The sequence below is a fragment of the Cebus imitator genome, unplaced genomic scaffold, assembly GCF_001604975.1.
Source record: "Cebus imitator isolate Cc_AM_T3 unplaced genomic scaffold, Cebus_imitator-1.0 Scaffold981, whole genome shotgun sequence".
Lineage (NCBI taxonomy): Eukaryota > Metazoa > Chordata > Mammalia > Primates > Cebidae > Cebus > Cebus imitator.
In genome coordinates this window covers 68,727-87,111 of record NW_016108296.1, presented here as the reverse complement: position 1 = coordinate 87,111, position 18,385 = coordinate 68,727, and the positions used below count along the sequence as shown (strand labels likewise).

The 18,385-nt window shown below is 41.6% G+C and overlaps 1 protein-coding gene across 1 annotated transcript; it reads left to right on the top strand.

Moving 5' to 3' along the window:
• The first annotated feature begins 1,766 nt into the window (after positions 1 to 1,766).
• On the top strand, positions 1,767 to 8,510 carry LOC108298527 (X antigen family member 5-like). Its single transcript, XM_037735826.1, has 4 exons — positions 1,767 to 1,868; positions 3,441 to 3,558; positions 5,409 to 5,534; positions 8,402 to 8,510. The coding sequence occupies exons 1-4, from the start codon at positions 1,767 to 1,769 to the stop codon at positions 8,422 to 8,424; spliced, it is 369 nt and encodes a 122-aa protein (XP_037591754.1). The 3' UTR covers positions 8,425 to 8,510.
• Positions 8,511 to 18,385: the final 9,875 nt, after the last annotated feature.

Sequence of the window (18,385 nt, the reverse complement as noted above, 5' to 3'; positions counted from 1 at the left end):
TGCATGCCCCTTGCTGCACAAGTCCCTTTGTGGGCATGTGCTTCGTTTGTCTGCCTTCTGTCTGCAGAGCTGTGCAAGGAGACGTAGTGACTTCCTTCTGCGGTGCCCACTAGGACTCAGCCAGTAGGTTCGCAGATCAGTCCTCCCAGAGTTGAAGTGTGAGAGAGTGTGAGGAGGAGCCCGCGGGCACGGTCCACGGCCTCCTAGGGGAAAGGACCTTGTGGTCCCTGTCCTTCTCCTAACAGGCCAAGATGCAGCATTGTCCTTGCTGTAGTGCGGGTCCTGGACAGGGAAGGCAGCAGGTTCATAGGGCAGAAGAGGGCCTCGTGAACATAGAGTGAGTTTTGAAGGGGAAACTCTTTGTGGTATTTGAGTCCCGGAAGCACAGGAAACCACGCACAGAGGGCACATTCTGAAGTCCTCAGTGGGGACCTGGGACAGAGCACAGGACTGCTAGGTGCAGGTGGGGTGGGGTAGGCGGGGTACGGCCGGCCATGGCAAGAAGACAGGGCCACAACCCACAAGGCAGGCACCAACCTCACTGCGCATGCTTTTGGTGTGCCCACCTGCCTCAGTGGGCATGTTCACTGGGCGTCTTCCCATCGGCCTCTTCACCACATGGTGAACGTCGCAGAGCTGTGAGGGTGTGAGGGTTACTTTATTGCGGTCCAGGCCCTTTCTACCACTGCAGACCAGTCCTCACAGGAGTGGAAGTGTGAGTGAGTGTGAGGAGGAGCTTGTGGTTTTCCAGGGCATGGGGCAGTGTGGTCCGTGGCCTCCCACGTAAAGAATCTTGAGGTGATAGTCCTCCTCATGCTGGGGCACCATCTTGAGCCTTGTGGTGGGTTCCGAACGAGGGAGGAAGTTGCACTGTGGAGTTGCGGGGTCAAGTGAAGATGGGCAGACCATTAGGGGTGCTTTTGGAGGCATCCAAGTCTTGAAAGGGCCTGGAACCCCAGAAAGAGGACATATTCCAGACTCCTTCCTAAGGACTCGGGAAAGGGCTGGGTGGGAGGTAAGGAGAGGATCTGGAACACAGTGGGTTAGAGATGGGAGCTCACAGCTATATAGACCGCTTGGCACAGGTGTCCAGTGAGGAGCACCCAGGGCTTCGTCTCAGTTTCTCAGCTCTACAGTGGAGGTTCGAATGGGTGGGACCCTGCGTTCCAACAAAACTTGATTTTAGGTGGGAAATGGGCCTAGCAGATGGGTGTGTGATAAAAGCCGTGATCATTGCAGTTTTAATTCACCAGCTGTATTTTTCTAAAGATCTCCACGATGAAGAGTCCAGTTGTGAAACCAACCTCATTGGAAATAACCCTGTGTCATTGGCCAGGAGCCTTAAGACATTGCTTAGGTAGCTTGACCAATTGAAGGGCGTGTGCAAGCATTTGTTTCAGAAGGCGCACACACTCACTTGCCCCGAGACTTACTTTCAAAGTATTACCAAATGTTTTGTAAAAATTGCAAGTTGACATTTCACTATGGAAGTGATCAAATATACCTACCCTGTCAAGTGCATTTTCCCAATCACAGCTTTCTGTTTGCATTGTGAAATATGAATTGACAAGGAAGATCAAGATAGGCCTAGACCAAGACCATATGTACAATGGATTCAGCCGGTTAGGCCCACAGGCAGATCCCACTGGAAGTTGAAGTGTGAGTGAGGGTGAGGAGGAGACAGCAAGCTTCCGAGGGTCGGGCCTCTTGGTCGATGACTACAAGGGAGAAGGGCCATGAGGCTGTCGTCCTTCTCATGCGGCTCCATGGCTGTGGGCCTTCTTGTGTTGTCGCAGTCAGAACGAACTAAAAAGAAGGGCCTTCGAGTGGGCGGCAGGGGCAGGGAGCAGCAATTAGGTGAAGATAGGGTGATGCTGAGGTGCTGTTGTCAGTATCCAAGTCCCAGAAACGCCTGGAACCCCTAACAGAGGACAGATTCCATACTCCTCAAGGGGGATCAGGGCTGCGACAGTGTGGGCGGTAAGGAAGAGGTCTGGAAAGTGGTAACGCTCTGGGCTGGTGTTCACAGCCCCAGGGTTTGTTTAGCGAATCTCAGAGGTGCCAGCCCAGTGAGGATCCCCCACAACTGTGTGGCAACTTCTCAACTCCATCTTGGAAGTTCGAGTGGGTGGTCGGGGCTCTCCATTCCAACAAAACTTCATTTTGGAAGGGAAGTGGGCCTAGCAAATGGGTGTATGACAAAAGCCATGGGCATTTTAATTTTAATTCTCAAGCTGTATTTTCTTAAATGTCTCACTAATAAGAGACCAGTTATGAAACAAAACCTCATTGGAAATAGTGTGTGTCTCTTGCCATGAGCCCTAAGGCATTGCTCAGCTAGCTTGATAAACTTAATTGGTTGTGCAAGTATTCGATTCAGAAGGCATATACACTAATACATGCCCTCTGACTGACTTTTCAATGTATTACCAAATTTTTAAAAATTGCAAATTAAAATATGGCCTTGGAAGTGCTCAAATATAGTATCTTCTCACGTGTGTTTTTCCGGTCACAGTATTCTGGGGTTTTTTTTGTTTTTGGTTTTGTTTGGTTTGGTTTGATTTTTTTGAGACAGAGTTTTGCTTTTATTGCCCAGGCTGGAATGCAATGGCGCAATCTCGGCTGCCTGCAACCCTCACCTCCGGAGTTCAAGTGATTCTCCTGCCTCTGACTCCCTACTAGCTGGGATTACAGGCACCTGCCTGCAAGCCTGGCTAAGTTTTTGTATTTTTAGTAGAGACGGGGTTTCACCATGTTAGCCAGGCTGGCCTTGAACTCCTGACCTCAAGTCATCCACCAGCTTCTGCTTCCTAAAGTGCACACTGTTCTATTTGCAGAGTGAAATATGAGTGGGCGAGAAAGAAAACATAGACCAATACGACACGTGCGACTTGTTCAGCTGGCCCGGCCTGCCGTGAGTGATTTAACATTTGATGTTTTCTATTAGCAGAATTTTGTTGTTGTTGTTGTTGTTGTTGTTGTTGTTGTTGTGTTGTAGAATTAGTTTAGATATACTGATGAAGTTCTCCCATGTTGATAAAAAGTGATCATGGCAGCTCATGGAGGAAAGAGTAACCCAGAGGACTACATACTAGTTTTGTCTGGATGTGTGATCTTGTGTTCCCCAGATTTGACTGGCGATTTCCTCCTCATGCTTATTTATAGCACTTTTTACACATTCAACTCAATGTAAATTAAAATGGCTTCCAAAGCTATTGAGGGTAACAGTCTTAGAGTTATCTCTCTATGAGAAGAGTAACTTTATGAAGAATAAGTATGTGGAATAGTGTTGGGATAGTGTTGGGGCATGTCGTTAAACATGCGTATGATCAGAAGTATCCATGTAATGTGTATATTCATATTATTGACATGCAATGATATGAAATTTTTTTATCTGCACACACACACACACACACACACACACACACACCTTTTCCCAGGAGCCCAGTGTGCCAAAGCCTCAACGAGAAGAACCACCAGCTGAAAGTCAGGATCATACACCTGGTCAGAATAGTGAAGAAGATCAGGGTGGAGCTGAGATTCAAGGTGCTTGGAAGGGTAAGAAAGAATGTCTATGGGGGGAGGAGGCCTATGTGTACGTCATGCCTTATGACATGACCAGTAACAGGAGGAAAGAAAACATTACGAAAGAATCTCAAACATTTATTGAGAGTTGGCTAGAAATATGATGTTTATAGTTTGCAGCTTCCTGAAGTCCCTGGGTATGATAAATCTTCTCTTTTTCTTCAAGATGCATTTCATATGCTTGAAAATACACTCCTTCCTAAATCAGATGAAACCATTTAATTGGTTGTATGAAAATGTACATTATTGCACTAATTAAATTTGATCTTCTTAGGATGTTGCAGTGTGATCTTCTCAGCCATGGTGTCCACAGTGTTGTAAGCACCTTTTAATAGTACATGGTGTGCCAAGTCACCCTACCTTATAATACCCTGAATAAAGCCCATTTGCAAAGGGATGTTAGCCTCATTTTATAAATAAGAAAACTGCGGCCAGGCGCAGTGTCTCACGCATGTAATCCCAGCATTCTGGGAGGCCGAGGCAGACAGATCACCTGAGGTCAGGTGTCTGAGAACAGCCTGGCCAATATGTTGAAAACCCATCTCTACTAAAAATCCAAAATGTAGCTGGGCGTTATGGCACATGTCTGTAATCCCAGCTAAGCCTGCTGAGACAGGAGAATCACTTGAGCCCAGGTAGAGGAGGTCGCAGTGAGGCGAGATCACACCATTGCATTCCAGCCTGGGAGACAGAGTGAGACTACATCTCTAAATAAATAAGAAAACTGAGGCTCAGAGAGTGAGACTTATCAAGAACACTGACTCATGGAGAAAGAATTTATATTTTGTTCCAAGGTTTGCATTCTTCCCACCATCTATGTTAGAAAATGTGAATGATTTTGCTTAAAAATTCTTAATACTCAAATGTGTCTGTACTGTAACATACTTCAGTATTGGCTCAAGACTAAATGCAGTTCAGTGAAGCAGGATAGTAACTCCAGAAAAGAGGCCAATGAATGACAGCCACTGTTTCCTTTGATGTGTATTTTTGATGGTATGTTTGGTAAAAGATGGATAATTCAGTACACTGGCATACAGGTAACCGTATTAGTAGGATTTTGAAGGGGCTTTTAAAAGTCATTTCACTATTTTTATAATTAGAAATCTCAAAGTCTGATAAGATTATCATGAAACAAATTGTTTCCTCAACAGAGAGTGTTATCAAAATGAAGACAGACAGAATTTGGGCCATGGATTATTTTAGCAATTCCTTGTTAAAGGAGTTCCAGAAAATGACTAATCAACAATGCCCATTAATTTCTCTGCACTTCAGTTACCATACTCTCATTGGAAGACAGTAATTTTGCTGTTGTATTTCTTACATTTTCTTAATTACATTCATGTATGGAAAGTCACATATAGGGCCTTTGGACCTAAGCATTACTTTAAGTTTAACCCCAACATTTTCAAGGTACCTCAACAGGGGATGATTGTCACGACTATACGATTTCTCATAGGCCCACCAATACACTGATGTACTCCTTCAGAAAGTTACATTTAAGTTTTAATTAAAATGCCATCCACGGGGCAGTCTTCAGATTTCTTAGGTAGCTGAGTTACTTCAGATTTCCTAGGTAGCTGTGTGTTTATAATAAACAATGGTAAAGTATGGGAAATGTAGGTGTGGTGTGATTTATCCTCAGATTGTCATTTAAGATAAGATATCATAATACAGGAAGGCAAAGGCGAGACATCTTTGCATCGCATTTGCATCACAGTAGCCTACAGGCTTTTATTTCATAACACTGAGGAAAAGAATAGGATTATTTCCTTATTTATCATTCTTGTTTGGGTGACCCAATCTGTATCCTTTGTATTTTTTAGTGCCTGACCTGGAAGCTGATCTCCAGGAGCTGTCTCAGTCAAAGACTGGGGATGAATGCAGAGATGGTCCTGATGTCCAGGGAAAGAGTGTACCAAAATCAGAGCAGTGCAAAATGCCAGAAGGAGGTATGTTATACATTAAGATTCAAAATTACATGCTTTCTGTATTGCACAATATTTTACTTTTAATAAAAAAGAGCATTACTGCCCCTTGAGAAACAGTTCAAATGCAGACTTTCTTTGGAAGGTAGTTCACACCCCAGAAGCCTGACTGCAAAACTGAAACACTATCAGATACAGTCAGAAATTGGGTCAAAGCCATATTGAATCATCAAATGGAAAAGCATTTTCTTACTTCTGAGTATAACTAACAGCTAACACTTTTCAGATTATTTTCTAATTTCTCCTTTTGTCAAATACATAATACATTTATAATACCACCTTGCATGAGATAAGCTGACCCCCAAGGAGATTCTAGTGCCAGCTCTAACATAATTTGTGAGATTCTGGACAAATCACGTAAATCCTACACCCATTTTTGCTTTTATTGAAAGTAATGCATGCATATCAGATAGATTAAAATCCATTTCAGTGCTGCTTTCTGCATGCTCTGGTTTTGTTGGGGAGAACACAAAGATATTCTCATTTTCATGATTTTTTTATCATAACAATCAGCTTCAGTCCAATCATAATATCTGAGTTGACATTTTATTGCTCCTAAGAAAATGAACCAGCATTCTGCTTGATGTTCGTTTTCCTATATGGAGACCTTCATGAGTGTTCCTGGATTTTGTCAAATCTTGAATTCTCTTAGGCTCGTAAGCAATGATTGCATTTTTTTTTTCACACAGAGTCTTGCTCTGTCACCCAAGCTGGAGTGCAGTGGTCCGATCTTTGTTCACTGCAACCTCCACCTCCTGGGTTCAAGCAATTCTCATGCCTCAGCCTCCCATGTAACTGGGAATGCAGATGTTTGCAACTGTGCGTAATTTTTGTATTTTTAGTAGAGATGGGGTTTCACCATGTTGGCCAGCCTGGGCTCAAACTCCTGATCTCGAGTGATCCACCAGCCCCGGACTCCCAAACTGCTGGGATTATAGGCATGAGCCACCTCCCTTGCTGAACCCAATGATTGCATTTTAAAGTCTTCCCACAGTGAAGCTTTGAATGACTGAATAATAAAATGGAAAGAGACAGTCATGTTTTGTGGCCCGTGAAGTAGGGATCATGCATGAAGGTCAGTGATGCTCAAGCTGGTTATAAGACGCCTGTGCTAAGCATGATCCCTTCCCTCCTGTCAGTCTTCGTGAGCTACTGTGTGTAATTAGATTGAAGACACACAGGGTAACCTCTAACCATATCAGAGGTTATATATTACAGGTTCCTGCCTTGAGTCTTCAAATGATAAGGCTTAAAGTTCAAAGACTATAACGTACTAAGTCCTGAGTAGTCTATGGAAGTATCTATTACACATATTTTCCAAATCACTGACTTAATTAGAAGAACTTCTGAATTTAAAGGAAGCACTACATGTTTAGGGGAGAAATTACCTAAATGTTTGTACTCTACACTGCTGAACAACTCCATTAGACTATTTACATTAAAAGAATGTTTTCAAAAAAATTCCAGGGGCCTATTGAACAAGCCTCAGTTGGATTCTTAGGACAGTCATAGCATTAAATATATACCTTATTAAAATAGACAGCTAATTACATGGTACAAGAAAATGATATTGAGGAATAAATAATAAATGAGTTACCGAAGAAACATAAGGGAAAAGGAAACAGGCAGTCAATGAAAGGTACAAATCATTAACAAAAGGAAAACTAGTCCAAAAGTAATACATTTAATAGATTGTTTTTGAGAAATAGCTAGGAAGGGAGAATCCAGTAAACAATCTTGAAGAAAATGGAAAAGGCACAACATAGAATATGAATAAGCCACAGGTATTGAATGTTGGGCATAATTGAAAGGGAATACATTCTTGAACACTAATATTTTCAGAGTGTGTGGATCTAATGGTTGATATGCTAGGAATGCCTACATTTAATATGTCCCTGTAATACCTGAATACCTGAACATCACAAAGACTGTGGAAGAACTTGTGAAATTTGCCAGTTGTCCCTCAAAAATAGTTACTTTGAGCTTCTCCAGATGTCTTACTCTCCGTTTTCATTTCCCTGTCCATTTTTCCACACTAGTTATGATGTATCTCTTTCACATTTTAATATCAATCATGACAGTGATACCTTAAAACTTATATAATCATTTAATTAATTATACAAACCAGAATACTTTCTGGTGAAAAATGTGTCATTCATATTGACATGAGAACTATAGGTGAAAACTAGATACAAATGGTTAGTGTATGTTAAAAAAGAACAAAGAAGGGTAAACTAGCTCAAAACAATATTATTGCACTTCCACACAATAGAGAAAAAACAAACACAAAACTATCCTTTCTGTCATTTCATGTATGTGTTTCCTAATGTGACATTAACTGTTTTCTCACAAGATAGTTTTCAGACTATTTGCAGGAGCCTGTTGGACATCTAGGCCATAGTTTCAAGCCAAAACATTAAATTATACACTTTTTCTGAAGGAATTTTTTCAGAAATTCCTTCTGTTTCTTAGGGTTTTTTGTGTTCTGGTTGCATTTTGAGTAAAACTCTACACAGTGTTTGCCATCTTCTTCAAGCACCTTTTAACAGGTTCACTTGATTTAATGGATTGTGAGCTCGGACTACCATTTGGTTTTCTTCTAGCACTAAAAGCAGAGTATGTTTTTAAAGTGTTGCTAATGTATATTGTGCTTGGAAGTGTATCTTCAAGGTCTCTACAGAGGTCTCGTTAAATGTTAGCCATAGGGGGACACAGGCTTCTGGTTTTAGTCCATTCTATAAAAGTAAAACTTTGGTGTCCTTTGCATACTTTAATTTCATCTGAACACAGTTAAGCTAGTAATGTTCCCTCCTGTTATGTTTCTGTTGTAGGGAAAGGGAAACCACAGGATTAAATGAAGACAAGCTGAAAGAACGCAAACTGAATTCATCCGAGATATTTGACTTTAAAAAAACTCAATAAATCTTTCCAGTTTTCTCCAAAGAAGTATTGCACATCTTTTATTCATTTATTCTCATATATTAGACACCATTGGAATTTTTGGCCACATGCAGTGGCCTACACCTGTAGTCCAAGCACATTGGGATGTAAAGGCAGGATTGCTTACACTTGGGAGATTGAGACGTGCTGGGGCAACATGAAAAAACCCCTCTCAACAAAAATAAATGAATGAATGTATGAATGTATGCATGTATGTATGTATGTGTAGTTCCAGCTACTCTGGAGCCTGAGGTGGGACAGTACCTTGAGCCTAGGAGGTTGAGGATGCAGGTAGTCATATTTACGCCACTGCAGCTCCAGCCTGGGTGAATGAGACTCTGTCTGAATAAAAAATAGTATCATTTTTGCAACTTTGCATTCTGATTGAGCTGGTATACACCTGTGTGATATTGTGAAATATATATTTGGTCCTGGACCCTGCTTACTGTCATACAACTACAGTTTTTAGAATCTTCAAATAGTGATTTTTTTTGTATGCTAGTGAGTTGACTGATGGTTGGTAGCTCCAAGGTAGCTCTAGGATGGGGGCTTAGAGGGTTGGGACTTGCAGCCCCATCCCCAACCTTCAGGACAGGGAGAGGGGCTGAGGTTAAGCTGATTTCCAATGCTGAGCCAACAGTTTAATCAGTCATGCCTGTATGATGAAAACCTCCCTCAAAACCCAAAAGGACAGGGTTCAGAGGGCTTCCGCCTAGCTGAACACATGGAGAGTATCATGTCCACAGAGGCCTTGGAATCCACCTGCCTCTTCCGTCATTTCTTTCCCTGTGTATTGCTTTACCTTCATCCTTTGTTAGGATATCCCATTTGCCACAAAATGTGTGAGAATTCCCTAGGATACAGACCTGAATGACAGAACTACGGCCTAGGTAGAAGAAAGGGGAAAGCAACCAGGGAACCTTGCTGAAGCAAAATTACTTGGATTCCACCTACACTGTCTCCTTACAGGCTATGGCATGACACAGCTGTGGGATTCCATCCTGCTTCTCACACACTGGCTTTGAGATGGTGGGCAAGACACGTATATCCTGTCAGACTGTTTCCCCATTTCTAAAGTCGAAATTAGAATATTTACACTAAATACTTGCTGTGAAGAATAAATGAAGTAACATAGGAAGCAGGCATTACGTTGCAGATAAATTTACTAGTTATCGTTCCATAATCCCTTTAAAATTTCAAATATTTTCATTCCAACTACATCTCTAGTGTGTAGTAACTGCTTTGGAATTTCAAGTAGGAATATCAAGCTACCTTTATAAATGCCTTTGACTTCAGAAATTTATTTGATTTAAATATGTAAATGAAATACCAGTGAGGTTGGTATCAGACATGGCATGGATTCTGAAGGTGATTTGTAAATAACCGAGGTGTGACAAGGCCAACCCTATGTCAGTAGTATGTGCCGAAAACTTATTTAGTGTATGTGATGCCATGAAGAATAAGTCTATTCTGGTCAGGCAACACCACACAACTCAATGTCATAGTGTATCAAGAGCTCACGCAGTCCGTAAGCAGCCCTGTGGTGACTAACAGGGTCACAAGGATCGCCAGTGCAGCTGTTATTTTGGCTTGTCATATATTCATAAATTCGGCAGCTAAGAAGACTAAGTCCAAATAGAATGAAGTGGTTGATTACTTACAGATGCAGCAAAGGCAAGATCAGCATTGTGTCAGTACTGTGTCCCTAGACCCACAGTACAACACTGAATCAGAGATACTCAGTGACAGCACAGATGGTAGGTTTCTCTGCCTGTGAGGAGCCCACAGTCTTACACTAAGGCCAATTTTGAAACCACACTGAATCCTGAACCCAAGATTACACCTGACCAAGCTGCGATGTTGGGACAGCAGAGGCAACCCAGCTCCCAAACATCCCACACAGAACACCCTAGGAATGTCATCCACTCTTGTGAAGAGGAGGAACCTGTGTCAATGACTATTCTGAAATGACTGCCTTCTGACAGTTCCCCTAAACGGAAAATGCAAATCGATTGTTTGGACTGGACGAGAAACCTTAGAGGGAAAGGCCCCTCAGTAGGAGGACACACTGGGGGCCTTGGCCAGCTCCTCCCTGACGACTGCAGTCCTATTGGGGTTGCCCTAACAAGGGTAAAGTCTTGGTGTTCAGGGGTATCACCTGTGCCCTCTGGGGTTGTTCTTCCATATACGCCTTGACTATTGCATCACTGCCTCATCCCTGGAAGGCATTCATGTCAGCTTCAGCTTCAGATTCCTGGCCAGAGTTGTGCTGAGCCTGAGTTGTGCTGTGCTTGGGGTGGATAAAAATGATTACTACAGAATCTTAGGAAGTCACCTGTCTTGGTCAGATAGACCTTCATCATTATTAGGGTTTGTATAAGGTGGCCATGATAGGAAAGCTAATGTGTCAACTTTGCTAGGCCACGATGCCTGAGAAATGTTCACTTTGACCAGGGTAGATGTCTCCTTAAACGGTTTTCTTTTTTTTTTTTTTTTAATTTTATTTTTTTCCATTTATTTATTTTACTGCATTTTAGGTTTTGGGGTACATGTGAAGAACATGCATGATTGTTGCATAGGTACACACGTGGCAGTGTGATTTGCTGCCTTCCTCCCCATCACCTACATCTGGCATCTCTCCCCTTGCTATCTCTCCCCAACTCCCCACCCCCCACCGTCCCTCCCCTATTTCCCCCCAACTGACCCCAGTGTGTAGTACTCCCCTCCCTGTGCCCATGTGTTCTCATTGTTCAACATCCGCCTATGAGTGAGAACATGTGGTGTTTGATCTTCTGCTCTTCTGTCAGTTTGCTGAGAATGATGGTTTCCAGGTTCATCCATGTCCCTACAAAGGACCCAAACTCATCGTTTTTTATGGCTGCATAATATTCCATGAAATTCCATTTGACCCAGCAATCTGATTACTGGGTATATATCCAAAGGATTATAAATCGTTCTACTATAAGGACATGTGCACACAAGTGTTCATTGCAGCACTGTTTACAATAGCAAAGGGTTTTCTTTACATGAGAATTTAAATTTAAATCAGCAGACTTTGGGTATACCTAATGCCCTCCCCAATGTGGGTGGGCCTCATCTAGTCCCTTGAAAGCCTTCAGAGAAGAAGACTGGGGTCCTCCTCAAGATGAAGAAATTCTGCCTCCACACTGCCCTTGGATTTAAGATCTCATATCACCTCTGCCACGAGTATCCAGTCTGACATCCTACTCTGTGAGATTCAGACTTGTCAGTTGCAAATCTTCCACGAGCTAGGTCTTCAAACTCAATGTCTCCCTCTCTCTCTCTCTCTCTCTCTCTCTCTCTCTCTGTCTCCACCCACTCACACACACATGTGCACATATGCACACACAGTGAAGAACTCTAACCAATAGGCTGCTGACATCTGGGACCCTTAAAGGACATAACTGAGATCAGTACTGCAGGTTGCTCTCACTCTGCTGCACGGCTCCTGATGCAGAGGCCTGTGGCATTCCCTTCACATCCACTGAAATCCATCACTGTGACTCAGGGTTTGCTCATCCAATAATGTAGAGATCACTAGAGTTCCACAAGTGTTCCCTGCTCTCCTCCTGGCTGTGAGAGCCTCTGTTCTATTCTGAGAACACAGAGATCCTACTGGGTTTGTTTCCAACCTTCGAGGAAGGACCTGAGAGCCTGGTGAGGGAGGTTCACCTGCAACAGCAGTAACAGCAACGGGCACAGCCAGTGTGTTCACCAACTCATGAGAGATGACATTACCAACATCTCCCACTTAAGTGTCCCCGTCAACTAACAGCTTATCCTGGAAGTGATCGTGTTCGTAGGTCAGTTGGATTTCCCTTATTCTATTTTCCCCAGAAATGCACAGATGTGAAGCAAACTGATACTGGAATGTTCTGTTGGAGTGCAATCCACAAATGGAATGCCCTGCAGTGGTATGATTTCCAAAGTAGTCAATAAGGCTTTCTAAGTTCCCAGATGAAGCAATATACAGGTCTCCCTCAGTTTATAGAGAATGACAAGTATGGAAAATCCAGTTTATTGAAGACTCTGGAAAAATATGCTTGCTTTCCTGTAACACTCAGTTCCCAAATGAGAGTAGCCCCTGCTACTTGCATTCCAACAACTGCAGCAGCCCCCAGAAATTTCCAAAACACCCCAAAGTGGGAGAAGATTTTTATGGCCATAAACCACAGTTTAGGATAAAAAAGAAGTATCCTCAAACTTCTTATTTACATCAAAAGAATAAGAATGTTGCAGTTGGTACAGAGGAAATAGCAGGGTAACATGGAGAAGGACACAGTGTTCCCCAGGGGTGCTTGCAGGCACCTTCCTCCTCTGCCCTGCTTTCTGTGATAAGAAAGTGGTTCAGGGATTGGCGAGGTGTCTCCTGCCTCTAATCCCAGCACATTGAGAGTTCGAGGCATGAGTATTGCTTGAACCCAGAGTTTCAGATCAGCCTGGGAAACATAAGGACACCCCATCTCTAAAAAAAAAAAAGTGGCCAGCGGTGGTGGAGCCTGCATGTCGTCCCAGCTACTTGGGAGACTGAGATGGAAGGATCCCATGAACCTGGGAGGTCAAGGCTGCAGTGAGTTATGATTTCTCCACTGTACTCCAGGCTGAGCAGCAGACCCCGTCTGAAACAGCAACAAGTAGTTTGGGGCCAGCTGGGGTGTGCAGTGAAGCTTATCCCAGAAAAGATCTGTTGCTAGGTAAGGTGGATTCCCCTCATCGTTTCCCCCAGGCGTGAAGAGCTACGAAGCAAACTGATACCGGAATGTTGTGTCAAAGTGGGATCCAAGAATGGAATGGCCTGCGGTGATGTGATTTTCCAAAGCAGTCAACAAGTCTTTCATAACTTCCCAGATAAAGCAACAGTTTACAGGGAAGTAATATGTATGGAAAATCCAGTTTATTGGAGACTCTGGAAAGAGATGTTTGCCTACCTGTAACACTCAGTCCCCAAATGCCAGTAGCCCCTACCAATAATTCCAACAACCACAACTGCACTCGGAAACATCCAAAATGTCTCAAAGTAGGTGATGATAATCTGGCTATAAACCACAATCTTAGAATCAAAAAGAAGTATCCTCACACTTCTTATTTACATCAAAAGAATGGGAATGTTGTATTCAGTACAAGGGAAATGACACAGCATGAAGGAGGAGGACACAATGTTTTTAAGGAGGTGTTACAGGCACCTTCCTCCTCTGTCTCGCGTTGCTTTCTGTGATAAAAAATAAATGAATAAAAATAAAGTGGTTCAGGGATAAGCATGGTGCCTCATGCCAGACTGGGGAACATAGGGAGACCCCGTCTTGACAAAAAAAAATTTTTTTTAAACAGCCAGGCATGGTGGAGTGTGTCTGAGGTCCCAGTTACTTGGGATGCTGAGATGGGAACATCGCTTGAGCCATGCTTTCTCCATTGCACTCCTGGCTGAGCAACAGAGTGAGGCTCCATGGCAAATAAAACAAAAATAAAAGAAACTGTTTAAGGGCCAGCTGGGGTGTGTGGAGAAGCTTCATTTCCAAAGTCAATCGCTGACATGGGACATTGATGGTCAGGATGTTTCTGTGGTAGTTACGGCTCTCAGATCCTGGGACTGATGTCTTTCTCAGTGAGGACAGCCCTCTCCAGGCTGGGTCACAGGAGGAAAAGGCCACAGAGGTGTCTGTTAGTGAAGGGTAGACATTGGTCCTACACCTCGACATTGCTCTAGGTTCCCATGGAAGGATATGATGGTGCCAGAGAGACTCCAGGGCTGGTGGGAGGAGCAGAACAGCTGGCATCACCTCTCATCCTACGTGTTCAATTGTCCCTGAGAGGAGCGCATGCAATTTTAGGATCTAAAAGGTTGTTTTCTGACATTCCCTCTATTCACCACCCATGAAAAGAAGGGATTTGAGATAAACTGAGGCCTCCAGGGAGAAAGGCCAGATGGAGTTGTGAGGGCTTCTCAAAAGTCCCTCTGCCATACCTTTACGGTGAGTCTCACACAGAGTTCATCATGTCCTGTGTTCCTGTGTGCTCTAAGATCACTTCCCAACCTCATGTCTGTCCTGGGAAGAGTGGGTATATTGCAGACAGTCTTGCTACCTAAGGGATTCCATAAGGTTTCTGAAAGTTCCCTGGGCTGGGCAGTTAAGGTCCCAGATCCTAGGGCATCATTCTGGCCACACTACATGAGATTCACAGGGTATGAATCATGGAATCTTCACCTTTAAATGATCCTGTATTCCCATTTTCATGGAACTGTTCCTATTTCAGGGGAATAGTCTACTTTCCCAGATACATGGTTTCTTTCTCTTTTGTGAAGGTATAGAAGGGACAGGTTTGGTGTGTTCTCTCATGTACAAACCCAAGACCTTCAGTTGAGGAGGCTGACACTGACATTCTGCCTGTTATGGTAATACACACTCAGGGCACCGTCTCCAAGTGATACCCAGGCCAATCCTTTCAAGTCTCCATCTCTTAAATATTGCTGAAGAAACCAAATATCTCTTGCCTGTGTGGTCTCATGCTATAAAATTCTAAATATTTTGGAATAGCCTTTAGCTTTTACCCTTGATTGCACAATTATGCAGCACAGTAGAGTTTTTCATGATGCCTCTGACCTGTGGCTCCATCACTCACTGCTGGGTGACACTAAGAAAGTTACTTAACATCTCTGTAACTCCTTTCTCCATTAGTCCAGTGGAAATACTGCTAGTAAATTAATCTACCTCTTGGGGCAGGTTAGATCACTAACTGTGTGAAGACATGCACTGTTGTTCAGACAGCCCCTGGCCTATGGTCAGTTTCCAATCAATTCTAGCTATTACTGTTTTACTGGTAATATTGTTGTTGTTCCCACATGGGAACATTTCCCTGGAGCATGTTCTAGAGATACAATGTCACAACTACTTTTGACCCCTTGGATGATCTTTTGATTATCACTTCATTTCTTCAGGGACTTAAGGGCTGAGTCTGTGGGGCAGGTGGAGGTCATATTTTACTAGCATAATGAATATTCAGCTCTCCTTACAGGGTATTGTGGAGCCTACATGTAATGCTGGGGTGTCATCATCGTAAGCTTGTATGAAAAATTTGAATGGAAATTTATCTAGGAAATCAGAACTGTAACGAACTCTTCATGTGATTTGTATAATGCTTGGAAAAGTAACTAGTGACTGGGTAAGGTTAGCACATAAGTAGATAAATATTTAAAAGAGTATGAATTTTGCATTTCATAATTTCTCCTTTTTGTGTCCTATCTGACCTTGTTTTAAAGGATGTCACAGGTTCTCCTACATTTTCTTCTAAAAGTGTTATTACATTAGCTTTTACATTAAGTTCTATGATGCATTTTGAGTTAACTTTTTTATGTGGTGTGAGATAAAGGTTGAGGTTCATTTGTTTGCGTGTCAATGTCCAATTGTTCCACCATCATTCTCTGAATTCAACATCCTTTCCCACTCAATTATCTTATCAAAAAAATCAATTTAATATGACTATATTGGTCTAGTTTAGATCTTATTTCTTTTCTTATGCCAATATCACAGTGTCCTGATTACCACAGTTATGAAATATGTCTTGAAAACAGGTAATGAGTCCTCCAATATTCTTTGTTCTTTGTAAAATTGTTAGACTGTTCTTGTCCCTTTGCTTTTTCATATAAATTTTGAGGTCAGCTTGTCAATTTATAGGAACAAAAGGCTGCACGGATTTTGATTGTGTTTACATTGAATGTATACTTCATTTGGGAGAAACTGACATATTCACAATTTTGAGGATTGCAATCCATTAACGTGATATACATCTCCATTGATTTCAGCCGGCTTTAATATTTCACAGCAATGTTGTTTAGGCTTCTGAGTATAGGTCGTGTGCACAGTTTGTTAAATTTTACCATTAAATATTTTATGGGTTTTTTGCTGCTATATTAAGTGGTATGGATTTTCAATTTTCAATTGTTTGTTGCTGATATATAAAGATCACACTGAGTTTTGCATACTTATCTTGTACCATATTATTTTGCTAAACTCACATGTATATATTCAAGTCATGAGATAAATGTCATTTGCCTGTGATGTTGTATATTTTTAATATATTCCCAGTTTTGAACTGCTATTATTATAGCATAAACATACATTTATGCTTTTATGAACACGACTTATATTAGTCTGTCCATGTTATTTTCTAATAATGTCTGTCTGGTTTTGATATCAGGCTGATGCGGGCTCTGTAAAATGCTTTGAAAGTGTGATCGCTTTTCAATCACAGAGTCTGTGTAGAATGGACATTATTTCTTCCACAAATGTTTTGCAGAATTATCCAGTGAAATCACCAGAAACATAAAATTTATTTAAGAAAAAAATTTGTTTCATTTCTTTGTTGATTTTAGTTAATTTAATTTCTTTAATTGGTATAAATGCTATATATGTCATCTATTTCTTTTGGGGGAATGAGGTTTACTAACTACAGTAGTGCCTTTCAAGGAATCTTCCCATTCCATTTAAAAAATAATTTTTTGGATAGTCTTTTCTTCATGTTCCCTATCACACATTTAATATCTGAAGGATCTCTATTGATGTGCCCTCTGGCTTTACTGATATTTGTAATTTGTATTCTCTCCTCTCCCACTCCCTCATCAGTCTGGCTACAGGTTTATTAATTTGACTGATCCTCCCAAAGAAGCAACTTCTGGTTTCACTAATTTTTTTCCATAAATTTTCTCATTTCTATTTAATTTATTTCTCCTCATATCTTTATTAATTTTCCCTTATTCTTGCTTTGGGTATAATTTGATTTTTTTTCTGGTTTCTTATTTATATTTATTTATTTAGGCTGTTGTTGTTGTTGTTGTTCTGAGACTGAGTCTGGCGCTGTCACCTAGGCTGGAGTGCCATGGTGTGACTTCAGCTCACTGCAACCTTCGCCTCTCGGGTTCAAGCGATACTCCTGCCTCAGCTACCATTCTCAGCTGATTTTTGTATTTTTAGTAGACATGAGGTTTTGCCATGTTGGCCAGCCTGTTCTTAAACTCCTGGCCTCATGTGATCTGTCCGCCTTGGCCTCCCAAAGTGCTGGGATTACAGGCATGGACCACCGTGCCCCAGCCAACTATTATTCTAGTTTCTTAACGTGGAAGCTTAGGTAATTGACTTGAGACATTTCTTCCTTTCTGATACAAGTACTGAATGCTATAAATGTTCCTCTGTGCACTGCTTTAGTGTGTTGTCTTGCATTTTTGGTATGTTGGGTTTTCATTTTTAAAATCTCCATACAATTTCTTTTTTCATCCCTGCATTACTTAAAACTGCTGTTTAATTTCCAATATTTCATAGATTACAGATATCTTTCTACAAGCAACTAATTTCTAGTTCGATTATTCTGTGGTCACAAAACGTGTTTTGTAAGATTTCATTCCTCTAGAATTTGTTGAGATTTGTTTTTTTGCCCACAATATGGGCAAAAACATATTTGATGAACATTTGATGAACATCAACAAATGTTGATGAACATTTCATATGCACTTGTGAAGAATGTATATTCTGCTATTCTATATATATCTATTAGGCCAGGTTGGTTGATATAGTTGTTCAAGACTTCTGCATACACACACACACACACACACACACATATATATATATATATATATATATATATACACACACACATATATATACATATATATACACACACACACACACACACACATATGTATATATCCTGATTTCATTGTACACGTTTTCTATGAATTGCTGGGAGGATTGTTGAAGTCTTCTACTATAAGCGCAGATGTGTTTATTTCTTCTTTCTCATGTATCGATTTTTCCTCAGGTATTTTGAAGTTGCATACATTCTCATGGTGTTTCTGTCTTCTAAAT